The sequence below is a fragment of the Microtus pennsylvanicus genome, chromosome 9, assembly GCF_037038515.1.
Source record: "Microtus pennsylvanicus isolate mMicPen1 chromosome 9, mMicPen1.hap1, whole genome shotgun sequence".
Taxonomy (NCBI): domain Eukaryota; kingdom Metazoa; phylum Chordata; class Mammalia; order Rodentia; family Cricetidae; genus Microtus; species Microtus pennsylvanicus.
In genome coordinates this window covers 29,227,141-29,242,302 of record NC_134587.1, presented here as the reverse complement: position 1 = coordinate 29,242,302, position 15,162 = coordinate 29,227,141, and the positions used below count along the sequence as shown (strand labels likewise).

Genomic DNA, 15,162 nt, shown 5'->3' with positions numbered 1-15,162 from the left:
TATATATATACATAGAACGTTTTTATGCTAAACTTGTACAGCATTTGGTTCAGATGTATGTCTCATCTATGCTCATAAAATTTCTTTGGCTATGTAGTCCTGTATACTTGTTTTACTTTGAAGGTAGATTTGGGTCACATAGCCACTTGTCCAGTCTCATGTTTGGCAGTTTATATTTTGTAGTTAAATATGTCTCTTCTACATTTCTATCCTTGATCCTTTTAATCTTTCTAGAATGTCTTTGCATTTACTTTCTCTGTGTTTTGTAGTATTGGGACATTGCTTGTTTCCAAGAGGAGCAAGCATACATGTTGTACTTGAGGAGTCAATGTTAACTATTATTAGATAAAATGAAGTAATAATGGTTTTGAAAAGTCATTAGAAAGAACTGAAAAATTGAACAGAAAACATAGCCAGGTTAGTCTAAACACATACTTGTCTTGGAAAGCGCTGTTATTAGTGCTCAAAGATGAGCCTTTCGGGACAAGATGTACTGCTGTTTCTGTCTTTGTTGCCTAAAGTTAGAGGGATTTTTAAGGTAGTTTCCATAGATAAGCATTTAGGAAATAGATGGAGATGACTAATGCATTCTAAAACTGTTACAATTCATAGAAAAATTTTGGAAGTATAGCACATGTGTGGAGGTCAGAGGAAAGCTTTGTGAAGTCAGTTTTCTTTTTCCACCTTTAAATGAGTTTCAGGGCTCTAATTCAAGTTATCAGCTTATAAGGCAAGCACCTGGATCTTCAGAGCCGTGTCACCAGCCCACTTTAATCTTTTTACTGTCTTAGGCTATTAAATGTAATTTGTAAGCTTAAATATTTAAATTCAAAGTCAAACAAAAACTATCTTTTGTCATATTCATGTCTTTATTCCCTTTTGATGATCCAAATACTTTTTCATTACTGCTAATAAGACTAGATGGATGTTATTTAGCTTTTGTGCATAATTAAAATACCAGTCTTTATATCATGATCCTGAGGCCTTTGCTCAGCTCAACAGGGTTCTTGACCATTTTCTGAGCTTAAGCTGCAGTGTTTCAACTTTAAATTATACAACTTTGCTGTGTTAACACATAAATAAATTCCTATGTCTGCCTTCTTGTAACATCATTGCTCTTTTGAAAATAAGACCTCAGCAGGAGTTTTATAGTGAAACATGGCTTCTCTGTAGAGCTCTGGATAGGACTAGGGATTAAAGCCACATAAAACACAGTATTAGAAGAAAAGCATATTATAGCTGCATGGGGAACCTTCATAGGTAAATGAAGACCAGAAAAAATAGATGGATCCAGTTACTGTTGTGGTGTTTTGAATATGGAATAGCAGTTGTAGAAAAGTAATTAAATATATGAGGAAACTAAATGCAGATAACTGGTCTGTTTGTAACCATTACTCTTGACCATCTTGTTCTGCATCTCCTGTTTGGGAAGGTGTCTTCACATGAGAGCTTTGTTTGCTTTGGGAAAGAAAAAGGGAAGGTAGTCATGCTTTTCTTGGGTCTTCTGCTTTCCAAATGACCTTACCTGGGAACACTTTAAGGGCCAATATGGCGTATTTTGAGATGGCATACTCTGATTGTTTCTGTATTCCATACAGAATAAAATGGTGGTAGGGAGAAAATAATAAAAAATAAAAATAAAAAGTTTGTTTAAACTGGATTCCACGAATGAGTAAGCACAACAATCAAGTTTAAGACTGATTTTTTTCTTTATTACATATTACATGAGTGACCATAGTTAATTGTATAGTTTTCTACACACCTGTTGTTTTTCCAGCAAATATGAACATCTGGGCTCTGGTCTGTAGGGACTATTCACTTTTAAGAGTTCTTAACCTTCTTCCACCACAAGCCTCCATTTCTAAAGACGAACTCTAATCAACTTGACCCATTCTTGGTCTTTGGGTTTGAATAGAGGATTCATACAGATGACAAATATATATTGACAAATTATTGGTTTTGTTTTTCTGAATAAACATACTGAGGTGGTTTTGTGCATTCCTACTGACAACGTTGTTGAGGCTATTAGCAAATGTGATGGTTGACACCCCCTTTTGTTTGTCTTCTAACTATCTCGGTGTATGAATTATGTGTTACATAAATGTATTTGTTTTGATGATTTGTTTATTATATATGTGATGTTTTTTTTTCTCTGTCTGCCTTGGTGGGCTTGCTTTTGAGCATGTAAAATGGTTCTAAATGTAATGATACAGGCTGTATTCAAAGAAAACCAGATGTTTCCCTGTATTTCTCTACCTCCTGCCCCTACCACCATTCTATTTCTTCCTTGTAAATTAATCCCTTCCTAAAATCATGGTTTAGGATATTGAACTTCCATTCAGATATTTCAGGAAGACTCCCACAGGAGTGGGACTTTGATGTTAGAGAGTCTCAGTCACTTTCTTATTGCCGTGGCAAAATTCCTGACAATGGCAGCATACGGAAGGAGGGCCTTATATTGGCCTGTGGTTTCAGGAAAAACAGTCCATCGTGAAATTAGAGACGACAAGGGCAGGAGGTCATGTTGGATCTGCAATCAGGAAACAGAGAGTGATGGTTGCTGGTGTTGACCCAGTTTTCCCTATCTTAATCCAGCCTATAGAATGATGCTACTCATATTTGGGTTGAGTCTTCAATTCTGTTAACTTAATTTAAATATTCTTTCACAACCATGGTTAGAGGCCTATCTTCATTGATATTTTGTCAAATTGGCAATTTTGACCTTCTTAAAGACCAAATAACCATTGGAGATCATTGGGAAAGGGTGGAAGTATTTGGTAGGTGGTACTAGGTCAGTTAGTTTTTCATATGAAAAATAACAGAAACAAAGAATAAATATGAACGGCAATACTAACAGTTTTAGAAGAGATTATATAATGTTATCTTCATGATTTAAAAGTGCAGACAAGATATATATAGAAGACAACATACATACATGTACTTCTGTGTGCATATGTTTGTGCATGTAGAAGCCTGAAGTCTTCCTCAAATGTTGAGCCTCTGTAACTCTCCACATTGATTTTTTTTTTTTCCCTCCTCGCTGGCCTGTGACTACCCAGTTAGGCTAGGATAGCTGGGTAGCAAGCATGAGCAAACCACTACTTCTACATCCTCAACACTGAGTTTATAAGCATACCTGTTTTAATTTTTGGTATCGTTTTGTTTTTTAAGCTCAAGGACAGTTTTATTGTAGTTTAAAAGAAAAACAAAACAAACAGGGTAGGCAAGCTGAAAATCTCAGCAGCTCCCTGGAGGAGAAGTGGAGGGAAGACCGTGTCCTTTAAGCTTGGCATGGATATCAGGCGTATAGCCCACAAACAGCTACATGGTGGGGAGGGGAGCTTAAGAGAAAGAGTAAGAGAACCCCAAAGTACCCCCACCAAAAAAGTATACTTCCATTCTGGCTGGTATTTAAAAGGCAGAAACAGGATGAAAAAAAAGGAAAAAGGAAAAGAAAATTTATATTTCCAAGACCCTTCTGTTAGGACCTTAGAAAGGCAGACAGACCCAGCCAACCTCATGCTGCTCAGCTTGTAGGGATTGCCAATACCTGGTTGTTGACATGAGTGCCAGAGATGAAGCTCAGGTAGGAGGTCCTAATGCCCACATGGCAAGCACTTTACTCACTGAGCTATTTCCCTTGCTCCTAATTTTTCAGGCAAAGAACATAAACTGTAAAGGCAAAGACTACTAAAATTTAGCTTTCTGATAACCAAGACATTATAGAACTCAGACTGGAGGGAGACACTAATGAATGCACATCTTCCAGGCAGCAGGGAGTAGAGGGAAAATAAAGTATCTTTTCCTCAGAATCCAGCCAGGTTGGGTACTAAGAATGTGTGATTTGACGTAGGCTGATTAAAACACTTCTAGAATCTTAGTGACAGTATATACAAATGAAATTAAAAATAATTTTCCGGATTTGTGGATTAGAAAAAATGTATGTGGTCAGGCAGTGGTGGCACACACCTTTAATCCCAGCACTCGGGAGGCAGAGGCAGGCGTGAGTTCGAGGCCAGCCTGGTCTACAAGAGCCAGTTCCAGGACAGACCTCAAAGCTACAGAGAAACCATGTCTCGGAAAACAAAACAAAACAAAACAAAATGAAAGAAAAATATATGTACAAGTGCACAAAAGAAAAACATCAGAAGTAAACAGTAATTGTAATTTGTATTATTATAATATCAATGAATTAGGATTCGATTAGGTACTTAACTAGAAATATTTAGGCTATAAAGAAATCAAAGGATAGCTTCTACCCTCTATCCTTACCAAGATTGTTAGAATTAGAAAAAAAGTTCAGCCTTTTGAAATGGGTAAAATATTTTCTAAGGATAATTTTCCTAAGACTAATGACTATTCCAGTAATGAAAACAGAAATCAAGAGGGGTTATTGAATGGATTTTTTTGTTGGGGACTAGCCTCAACAAATAACACCTCTTGCCAGGGTGAGAGCATGGGAATCAAAAATGTAAGTAAAAAATATGAAGATATGTTTAAAAATAAACAGAAAACATAGAATAGTACTAGGAGGGGGTTCCAGTGAATACTGAAATCTCCCATGTTTAATTTTGCATACAGTTTTATACCCCAGTACAAAAGGGGGGATGTCGTAATAGGAGCGGCGGGGCTGCCTCCCCGGCACCCCGGCTGCCTGGCTAGCTTTTGCCCCAAAATAGCAGCACACAAATTGTATTCTTTTAAACACTGCTTGGCTGATTATATCTAGCCTCTTCTCGGCTAACTCTCGCACCTGGACTAGCCCATTTCTAATAATCTGTGTAGCCCACGAGGTGGCTTACCAGGGAGATTCTAGCCTACGTCCATCCTGGGTCATCGTGTGTGTCTCAGAGAGCAGAGCTCTCGCATCCGCCCGGGAGAGGGGAGCATGGCGTCTCTCTGAGGCGTCTGCTCCCGAGAGGAGAGCTGTCGAGTCTGAGCTCACTTCTTCTTCCTCCCAGCATTCTGTTCTGTTTATTCCTCCCACCTATGTTTTAACGTATGAGGCCAAGCAGTTTCTTTATTACTTAACCAATGACCTTCCTCCATCAGGGGGAGACTGCTTCTTTAACATGATACAAAGGACACCTCTGACAGTTAATTGCTTTAACACTTTGAAACATCAAGTCATTAGCATTCTGTTGTTTAGGCAGTGAAGCCACTCTAGACCAAGTATCCTGAAGGCAGCCACTCCCCAGGTAATATTACAAAAGAAGGAGCAGAAGTATGTTTGTATATCCTGACCATCTACTAGGTTGGAATGGATCTACCTGTATAAGCCTTCTTAATGTCAAAAGAACCAAGTAACCACATCCTGATACAGAATGTATAGCCCTGATTTTTGTTAACAGTTGAGCAACTTCAAACTCTCGGACCTCAGACAGGTTGAAAATAGGCTCACATTTTGGGGCCTCCACAATTTTTAATGCTTGTGAGCTGGATCTAGAATTATTTCTCCTTTTTCCTCCCCATCCTTACTGCTTCAAAGCTGGATCTTCCATGATCCCTATTTTAAGTTGCATCTTTGCTTTCATCATTAACTATTATGTCTGTTTTGTTCTCTTAGGGTTTACTTTAAATTTATTTAAAAATGAAAGCAATACATATAATATTAAACTTAATTAATTTTTTTTCTCACATAAGTCAGTCGGGTGTCAGACCTGGACTTGCAGATACAGCACGGCTGTTGCACTCCTGAACTCACAGCAACTGTGATTGCATGTACAAAATCTACCCAAGATGGGGCCTTTTTGTACCCTGTAAAGCCTCATGGGCCCACTCCTTTCTGAGGATTTACATGCAGTTAAGGTTGATAAGGCAGGTTGATGGAAGAAGCACTATTAAGATGCTCCATGTGCCTGTAGACAAATCATAACACATGCTCCTAGAAATACCTTTAATGCAATCATAGAACCACATGCTCAAAGACATGAAAGTAGAAGTGGGATTGCTGGAAAGAAAAGAGGACTGGAGATAGTGGTAGGAGAATGAGACAGTAAGAGCTTGGGGTGCGAGTTCAGTACATTAGATGTATGAAGGTTATCAAATCTATTATCATACATAATGTATGTAATAAAAACATCTTAGAAAGTCAGTCTCTATTGAAGTAGCAACTATTAATCTTAGCATATGATGTTTAGTTTTAATTGTCAATTTAACAGAATTTTGAATGTCCAGGAAAGGGAGTCTCAGAGGGATTGTCTATTATATTAGCATGTCTTATGAGTATGTTTGTTGGGCCTGCCCACTGTGGGTGGCATCATTCCATTGACAGGGGATCCTAGATTGTAGGAGTGTGGAGAAAGCTAGCTGAGTACTAGCATGCATGCATCATTCCAATTGCTCTCAGCTCCTTCCTGTCTTCCCTACTGTGATGTAACTTGGAATTGTGAACCAGAATAACCCTTTGTCCCTTAAGTAGCTTTTGTCACAGTATATTATTATAGAATAGGAAAAGGTTTGTCTTCAAAATTCCAAATAATGATACTACTCTCTTCTATTTTAAAAATGTTATTTCCAGCCAGGCAGTGGTGGCCCAAGCCTTTGATCTCAACACTTGGGAGGAAGAGGCAGGTGTATCTCAGTGAGTTCCAGGCCAACCTGGTCAACCAAGTGAATTTTAGGACAGCCAGGATGGTTACACAGAGAAACCCTGTCTAGAAAAAGCCAAAAAAAAATCTTACTTCATACTATTTAAGATTAGAATTTAGTTTTCAAAAATGTCTCAGTATACTCAGCTGATACTGGTGATTAGCAGTGATTTGGTGTTGTTTCTTAAGTTGTAGTTCCAAAGGAAATGGCTTTCTTCTCTTTGTATCTATTACTGTGCTGATTAGTTTTATATAAACTTGACATGAGCTAGAATCATTTGAGAAGGAACCTCAGCTGAGAAAATGCCCCCATCAAATAGGACCATAGGCAGGCCTGTATGCATTTTCTTAATCAGTGATTGACGTGCCACCCGTGAACATGTTGTTCTGGGTTGTATAGGAAAGCAGGCTGAGTAAGACATGGAAAGTAAGCCAGTAGTAAGCAGTGTTTCTCCATGGCTTCTTCATTAGCCCTTGCCTCGAGTTCCTTCCCCAACCTCCCTCAGTGATAGACTGTAAACTGTAAGCTAAAATAAGTGCTTTCCTCCCCATGTTGCTCATGATCTTGGTGTTTTACCGCAACAATAGGCACCCCTGTTTGTTGTCAAGTAATCTATGAAAAGGTATCAGACAGAACTGGGTAAGTGTCCAGGGCAGGGTAGACTTCTATAAATACAAGATGATTTGTGTAAAGAGCTATGAATTCACAAATAAGTAGAGAGGTGAACAGTACAGGCTTTGTTATTTGTAAAACCTTGATTTTTAAGGACTCTGATTGGCAGTACAATATGTCAGAGAATACTTACACTACACATGGTGCTGCACTCTTACGTCAATAATAAGAGCATAAGTAAAACAAATGGAAGAGTTGGTTGTATTATCTAAAGACCATGAGGTGGAGACCAAATTATAGAAAATAAAACGTTTTGATATCAACAAATAAAAAGGAGTAGCAGAAAATATTGACTGTTTAAAAATACTATATTCGGCAAAATACCATTCCTTTCCCTTTCCTACTTTAAAATTGAGAAACAGTTTTAATAGTACTTAAAGTAGCATCAGAAGTTAAAAAATAATGTGTCTTAAATGACTTTCTAATTAAGACCTTCATTAGAAACGCTTATTGTACCACTCGTTACTGAAGCAATGGTGGCATCTGGTCTTCACTTGTAGGTGCTTCAGCCTCTTTTGCTTACCATTCGGTGGAGGCTTAGAAGGAAGGAAGGGAGGGAGGAATAAAGGAAGGTAGAATAGACATACACGAGAGATCATATACCCAGTTAAGTTCTCCCAGCTCCACCAGTCAGGAAACTGTGAAGGGGTAGAAAGAAACTTAATTAGTATTACCATTCCTTATCTTTCCCTCCTGGAGATTGAGAGGAAAAATAGGGGGAGAGAATAAATGTTTCCCCGTACCATGCAGCCTGTAATGAGCATGGTAGTCTATAGTAGTTAGCTGTCATGTTGCTAGTGCTACTGTGAAGTGATGAGAGCAGCTGCCTCACTGTTGTGTTCCACTGAATTGGATACCACTCGCGTTTTACCATGCTTAGTTAGCTACTTCCATTGGAAAACATCTCGCCATATTTCAGCTATTGAAAATATGATCTTCCTGGTTATATGTGTTTTCATTCCATTAGGCTACTGTGCTTATTAGATACTTGGATATGAATATGGCCAAATGCTAACTGACTTTGAAAGGTACTCCTAGCTAAACTAAGCATATATTCCTTAAGATATAACTAGTCAACTTGAAGAGAATTTATATATTCTGTCAAGAGACTATACAGAATTTTTTCCAATGCAGCAGCTGTTGCTCTTCTTACAGAAGTAACCAAATTTTCTTGGTGGACACTGAAGGGAATTTTCTGCTTTCTTTCCCGCTTTATTTTTTCCTTCTTAGCATGATTATGCACATCTTAAATCCTCTTGTTTCTTTTTTTTGTTTTGTTGCTGATACACTTTTACCACAAGACATTTGCATGCAGGGACATATATGTCCCTATTAACCTTGTCGATGCCTTTTTATTTAAATTTTATTTTTTGAGGTTATGACTATAGCATTTTCCCCCTTTCCTCTAAGCTCTAAACTCTCCCATAGTCGCTCCCTACTCTTCTTCAAATTCATGGCCTCTTTTTTATTATTACAATCATATATGTGTGTGCATAGGTATTCCTAAATATAATCTGTTTGGTCCATATTGTGTTACTTGTGTGTATATATATATTTGGGGCTGACTGTTTGACACTGGACAACCAATTGATGTGCTCCTCCCTGAAGAAAATGGTTTCTCTGTTGCCCAGCATTCCTTATTTGCTTGTAGGGTTACCTTGTGGACTTTTTGCCCCATCCACGTTAACATATATTGTTGTCATTGGTCAGCCCATGTTTGGTCAATCATGTTGATGAGAGGTTATGGGTATAGCTTCTAACATAACTAGAAGACACAGAATCAGCGAGCTCCCTGTGCCTCTGGCTTTTAAAATCTTTCTGCCCCCACTTCCTCAATGTTCCCTGAGGTACAAGAAAATTTCTAGCTCTTCCAGCTCTCTCTACCTCTCTTTTTCTTGTATATAGGGAGTGTTTACTTTTTTTGTTTAATTGACTGACCTGCAACACTAACCCATTGTTTATATCATTTGTTATATAGCAAGAAAAGATGTTTTCTGGGTTTCAAAAACTGAGTTCTCAATAAATTAGAAATATTCTGCTTATAGTTTGAGTCTTATACCATATTTAACAAATACTGTTTTAGCCAACAGCCTTTAGTATTCATTTTCCCCAAGTACTAGTAGAGCTATATAAATAACAGCTGTTACAAGAGAGTCTGCCTTTTTATCTGATAACATAAAGAACCCGTGCATGGGGTAAACAGAATGCTGAAACACCTGTACCTGGTTTGGAACCAGCAGAAAGTTGAAGTCTCTAATGACGCTTGTATAGTTGTCAGATAAAAGGGAAAATGGTAGTGCTAGAATAATTAGAGTGCTAGTTTAAGCTAGTCTTTGCCCTAATTCTGATTTAGCGCATTGTCAGATCTCCTGTCAATTCTCACCATTAATTTTTCTAAACTATTTCCCAGCTTTTCTTGTCCTTTCCCCCCCCCCGCCTCACAAGTGGGGGTGCTGGCTTTTGTCAGCATAGAATCAGAAGATAGAGCAGATAGGAGGTGGAGGAACAAGAGGTGAGTAAGATTAGGTAGGTGTGTACAAGATGGTCATGCAAATTTTATATATAGTCTTGCCCTTGAACTTTTGGGAATTTCTGATGACTGGAAAGTAGCATATTGGGTTAATGCTGCTTAGTAGTTAGGAAAGTCTTTCTTTAGCTTCTACTGTATCAGCTACCAGGTTAACTGTTGTTAATCTGCATTACAAAGGTGTTCATTGTGTGCAATTACAAATAGCATTTTCTTATGGAAAAAAGACTAGTGTTTAGTAATCTGTATAGTTTATAGGTTCTATAATGTCTCTCATTGAGTTTGATATGAATTGGGCTGCCTTTTTGAATAAATGAAATCATGTAAATTTAAAATAATTATAAAGGCTAAAAACTACATTTTTTAAATTTCAAGTGTATTTTTAAATCAATCATAAGTTCAGAGCAGTATGTCCTAAGTTAATCAATAAAAGTCTAGAATCCTGACTTTGTAGTTTTCATTGTGTAGGATATAGTACAAGTTAAATACACTAACATTGTAAAATTTCAGAATCTAAGACTCATTGGGGCATCAAATATCTACTACATGGGGAAGCTGAGACAGTCTATTTAGTAGACATAAAGCACACTAATTAGCTATTGCCTAGTCCATAGTAATTAGTATAAAAGTATATAAGTATTGGCTAACATTTATTTTTATTATCGTTTTTAGTGGTAAAGTATTTTAAAGAATGAATTAGAGTTCAAATCTTATCTGTAGTGACTGGTTTTATTAAAGTTAATAAGCATATACCCCTATTTCTGTTGTCAGTATTGGGAATTACCCCTAAGAATGTCATGCTTAATTGTACAAATAGTACAGATGTGGAGGATAGTTACATATGGGTTCAATTTCATGTGCAGGCAGCATTAAGTAACCAGCACGCTAGTGACTGACTTTTCTTACTGCTTTGTTCTCAATTCTCACCACATATTTTCAATACTTACTTGTGCACTTTAGCCTTTTCAGTAAAGACACAGATATTTTAAAATGCCTAACAATGCATATCAGAGAAAAAATTGGTATTCCCTTTTCCATCCTTGAACTTCTATCTTAATAGCCTCTCTTGAGCAGAAGTAGCAAATTATCAGCAACTTTTTTTTCCTCAAAATACTCTGCACACATGTGCGTATGCCCACCCATGTTCTTTCTACACCTTGGCCCTCTGCACACATCCTTTCAGCCTCACCTCATTGTGACTGCTCACAGCTCATTCCCGCCTGGGCTTTGGTTAACAGTCTGAGCATGTATCCACTGTCTTTTCTCTTTTCCTCTGTAGAATGCTTCGTTTGCAATTTTTTTTTCTCATAGTGTCACAAAAAAAAATCCTTTATGTATTTTTTCTATGTAAATTTAAGTTATTGGAATTACTATGTCAGAGAATATGTATTTTAATTGGTAAATACCAGTTATAATTTGCTCCTCTTATCCTCCAACTAGCTTAATGTCAGCTTTTATATCTTATCTAGCTGATGTGTGACAAATATTGTATCTGTGTCTGCCTAATTTGCATGTTTAAAAATCCTTTGGTATTCTCCACTAAAAATTCTTTGCCAGTTTTTTTAAGATTAGTTTTTTGCTTATATTTTTGAGAAATCATAAGGAAAGTGGCTCTTTATGTGTTACTTTACCCTTAGTTCTTTGTCTCTTGACTTATTGTTATAAAACTTTATATAGAGAAATTTAAAATTTTATGTAGTCAAGTATTTTAAATTAGTTATTATGGTGTTTGAATTTAAAATTGTCCATATATTTTCCTCCTGCAATTTCTTCTTATATTTTAGTGTATCTTGATTTTTTTTAAATAGAGGGAGATATAGGGAGTAATTTATTAACTTTATAATAAGAATAGGAATTAGCCTTAATTTATATTGTAATTAGTTTGCCATTCTAACACCATTAAAACATTTTTATTTTACATTTTATCTTCAGTGATTTGCATTATATGTTGTATGCTAAGCTTAATTGCGGATTTTTAATGTTCTCCTGTAGTTCTTTGTATAACTACTATTTTATATTTTGTCCTATGTGTAGGGTACTTTAAAAATAGTTTCTCAGTTGATGTTTTACTCTGTCAAACTTTAAATCATGTGTAAAGCCATATGCCTGCTCTTTTACAGTCTCTAAAACTGATTTGTGTGTGTACAACTTCATGATTTCAACTCAGTTTAAAGAATTATTCTTTTTTTTCCTAGCTTTTAACCTAGACAACGAGCAACCAGATTATGATATGGATTCGGAAGATGAGACATTATTAAATAGACTTAACAGAAAGATGGAAATTAAACCTTTGCAATTTGAAATTATGATTGACAGACTTGAAAAAGCCAGTTCTAACCAGGTACTGTACCATGTAAAGGTGTCTCTTTATAATTAAACTAATTAACACTTTAGCTTCCCCTCATCCAAGTGTGTTGTCGGAATGTGCTGCATTTTACTGTTTGTTGAATTTCTTTCTTTTTCTGACATCCTAGAATTTCTGTGTGAACTAAATATTTCATCATTTTCTTGAATAGGAGCATGGAGAATAACGTCCTGAGTTTTTCCATATGGATTGAATAGTGTTTGAGTGCCTTGATCCTTTGCATAGTTGCTATGTTTTTGATATTTCCACACCTAATTTTGTTTTAATTGGATTTCTGAGGTAGTTATCTTAAATCTTGCTCAGTTGCCCAAATGTATACAAGTTTCCATTATTTTCAATGAGTTTTAAATTTAATAACTGGCATATTATTCAAAATGCTAAGTTATAGAAAATCATTCACAAAGTAATGAGAATTTCTTTAGTAAGCAAAATTTCACAAGGAATTTAGAATAGTAGCTGTCTTTCTAGAAAGAATTAAACTGCTCATGTCAGGAGACTTTAAGTGCTTATCCTTTTGACTTAATGACCTCATGTCTAGAATTATCTGCAGAAAAATAGTATTTAATAGGTTAATAGAAGAAAAACTTAAAAAGAAAGGCAAGGTTTCTCTGCTCCTGTCATGCTGGAGGTGGCTGCAATGAAGTCTTTTTTGAGACTGTTACCAAATGCTGTGGTTACTGTCAGTCTTCATCTGTTGCTTATTTTCTGTTCACTTACCCTTTTCCCCTCCGTGGTGCTAGAGCCTGATCCCAGGACCTTGTGCATGCTAAGAAATTTTGCTACTACTAAACTCTCTTCTTTATCATACAACTGTCTCCAGCATTGTTCTTAAGCAGCTTTGTCTTTTCTGATTTTATTTCTCTGAGCTGTACTCTGCTTCCTCTTGTTCTGTTTGTTTTATTTCTTTGAGGCAAGACCTCTCACCTTGTTTGGCTGTTCTGGAGCTTCCTGTATAGCTCCGGTTGGCCTCAGCCTCCTTGAGTGCAGCTGACTTGTTGAAATTTTATTCTCAGTGTTTTTACCCTGTGTATTTGGGAGTGATATCACCTTTTTGCTGATTTTAATGGATATAATAAGCCATGTACCTCTGCTCATGACTTCTTTGAGGGACTTCTGGATTTTTTTTTTTCTCCCTCTTCTCATAAAACCTCTTGGCATCTCCACCAAGACCCTTTAAATTAACTGTCTCATCCCAGATGGTCTTCCATGTCTTTTTAAAATCCTCTTTACTTTGAGACAGCTAATTCCAGTTCCGGAACTTAGATCATACCTCATACTTAAAAGGGGGAAATAATAGAGTCATATTTTTAATTACTTGGCAAAATTATAAATATGTAAATATATAGTGTAAATATAAATGTTGATAATTACATGTTGGTAATACCAGGCGGTGGTGGTGGACCCCTTTAATCCCAGACTTGGGAATCAGAGGCAGGCGGATCTCTTGAGTTCAAGGCCAGCCTGGTCTACAGAGCTACTGTCTCTAAAAATCAAAAGAAAAAGATGTTGTTAGTTTAGATAAAAGTATTAAAGATAACAGTGGATGAGTCTAGGTCTAAAAGTACACAGGTGTTCTTTGAAATGGTTTATTCTTGTAAGCTTCTTTGTACGTTTGTAGTCATTTCTAAGTGAAATGGTTTTGTTGTTGTTTTGCCACAAGCTACCTTAAGTAGCGTTCTCTTTCTTTGACTTTCCTCTCAATATCAATACCTTAATAAAATACTTTGTAAAGCAGAAGGTCTTTTTTAGGCTGGCCTTAAAGTTGCTGTAGTTCCTCCTGCTTTACCTGCTGGGTGTTGGGATTGCTGGTTTGTGAATCATGCCCATTTTTTAAAGCAAACATTTTCTAGAATGATTTTTAATGTTTTCAGTTATAAATCTTGTTATCTCCGTAAACTAACACCCTCTTCTCACATGCTTTCTAACACTGCTCCTCATAGGAAGACCATTTACGTCTTGCCTTCTACCACCCCTGCCCCAGTTAGAAAGCTTCTAACAGTATGTGGGGGAAATAGAGACCCATCACCCATGAATTGCAGTTTCCTTCTTTCCTACCTTCGTATCTCTTTTTATCCTCTTACAAAGGCAGACTCCTAGCCCTTCCTATTTGCTTGTATAACTGTTTCTTACATATCTCATTTTTACTTACCTTTTCTCACATCTCTTAAGTCTTTGTCTTCTCAAAAAAGTATCCTAGGATCTTTGTTGCCAAGATAACTCTTTCATTTAATCTCATCTTTTCCAACAAACTTCCATCTTGTCTCTCTCTTTTTGTCATATATTAATTTTCAAAGGATAATTTGAAATACTTAGTGCCTTCTACATAGCATAATCTTTTACTCATACCACTGAAGTCTTTAAGTTCCAAGTAGTCTCCAGATTGTCATCCAGGAGCCTCTTTCAGCCTGTGCTCACCTCAGTGTCCCTGTGTTATATCAGATGATATTAGCCACATTTGATGATTTTGGTTTTCTCCTGTTCCTTTGCCCTTTTCTGTCATGCGTTAATATTCACATTGGTGTCCTGTCCTCAGCTTACTCTTTTATCTTAAGTTCCCATCAGCTTCTTGCTGGCCCTCAAGTTCTATTTCTACCTGCTAAGCTCCAGGCAATATTTCTCTATAACATTTCTAACATAGCAGAATTTTCAAATTCATCATTTTCACACCCATCTCTTTCTTTCTTAATTAAGGGCATTGTCTCTCGTAGTTGACCAGCATTGTATGCGATGGTTGACTTCTTTATAGCCACTCACAGCCAGTGTATCCTAAATAAAACCAGTGGTTTTTGTTCTGAAGTGTCATGTTGTCTTATCCACCTCTTCCATTTTTATGGTGTCTCATCTGGACTTTTCATTATGCTAGTCGTGGTTTTATTAAAAACCTTTTTTTAAGAAGGAGGAAAAATTATTAGGTGGTTTATGATAAAGACTCTTCCACCTGGCTCCCAATGCTCTGTGCCTCTTTATAGATCTTCCCTGTTCCCTTTGCCCAGAAGGCCAGGTCTGC

At 36.8% G+C, this 15,162-nt stretch overlaps 1 protein-coding gene across 2 annotated transcripts in view; it reads left to right on the top strand.

The window, feature by feature from the left end:
- The window catches only part of Epc2 (enhancer of polycomb 2), an 86,525-nt gene that overhangs the window by 37,297 nt on the left and 34,066 nt on the right, over nucleotides 1-15,162 (top strand). For both annotated transcript variants that reach the window (XM_075985269.1, XM_075985268.1), the window contains exon 3: nucleotides 11,986-12,131. In XM_075985269.1, coding sequence (XP_075841384.1) covers nucleotides 11,986-12,131 — 146 coding nt within the window. The remainder of the gene's footprint in view (nucleotides 1-11,985; nucleotides 12,132-15,162) is intronic.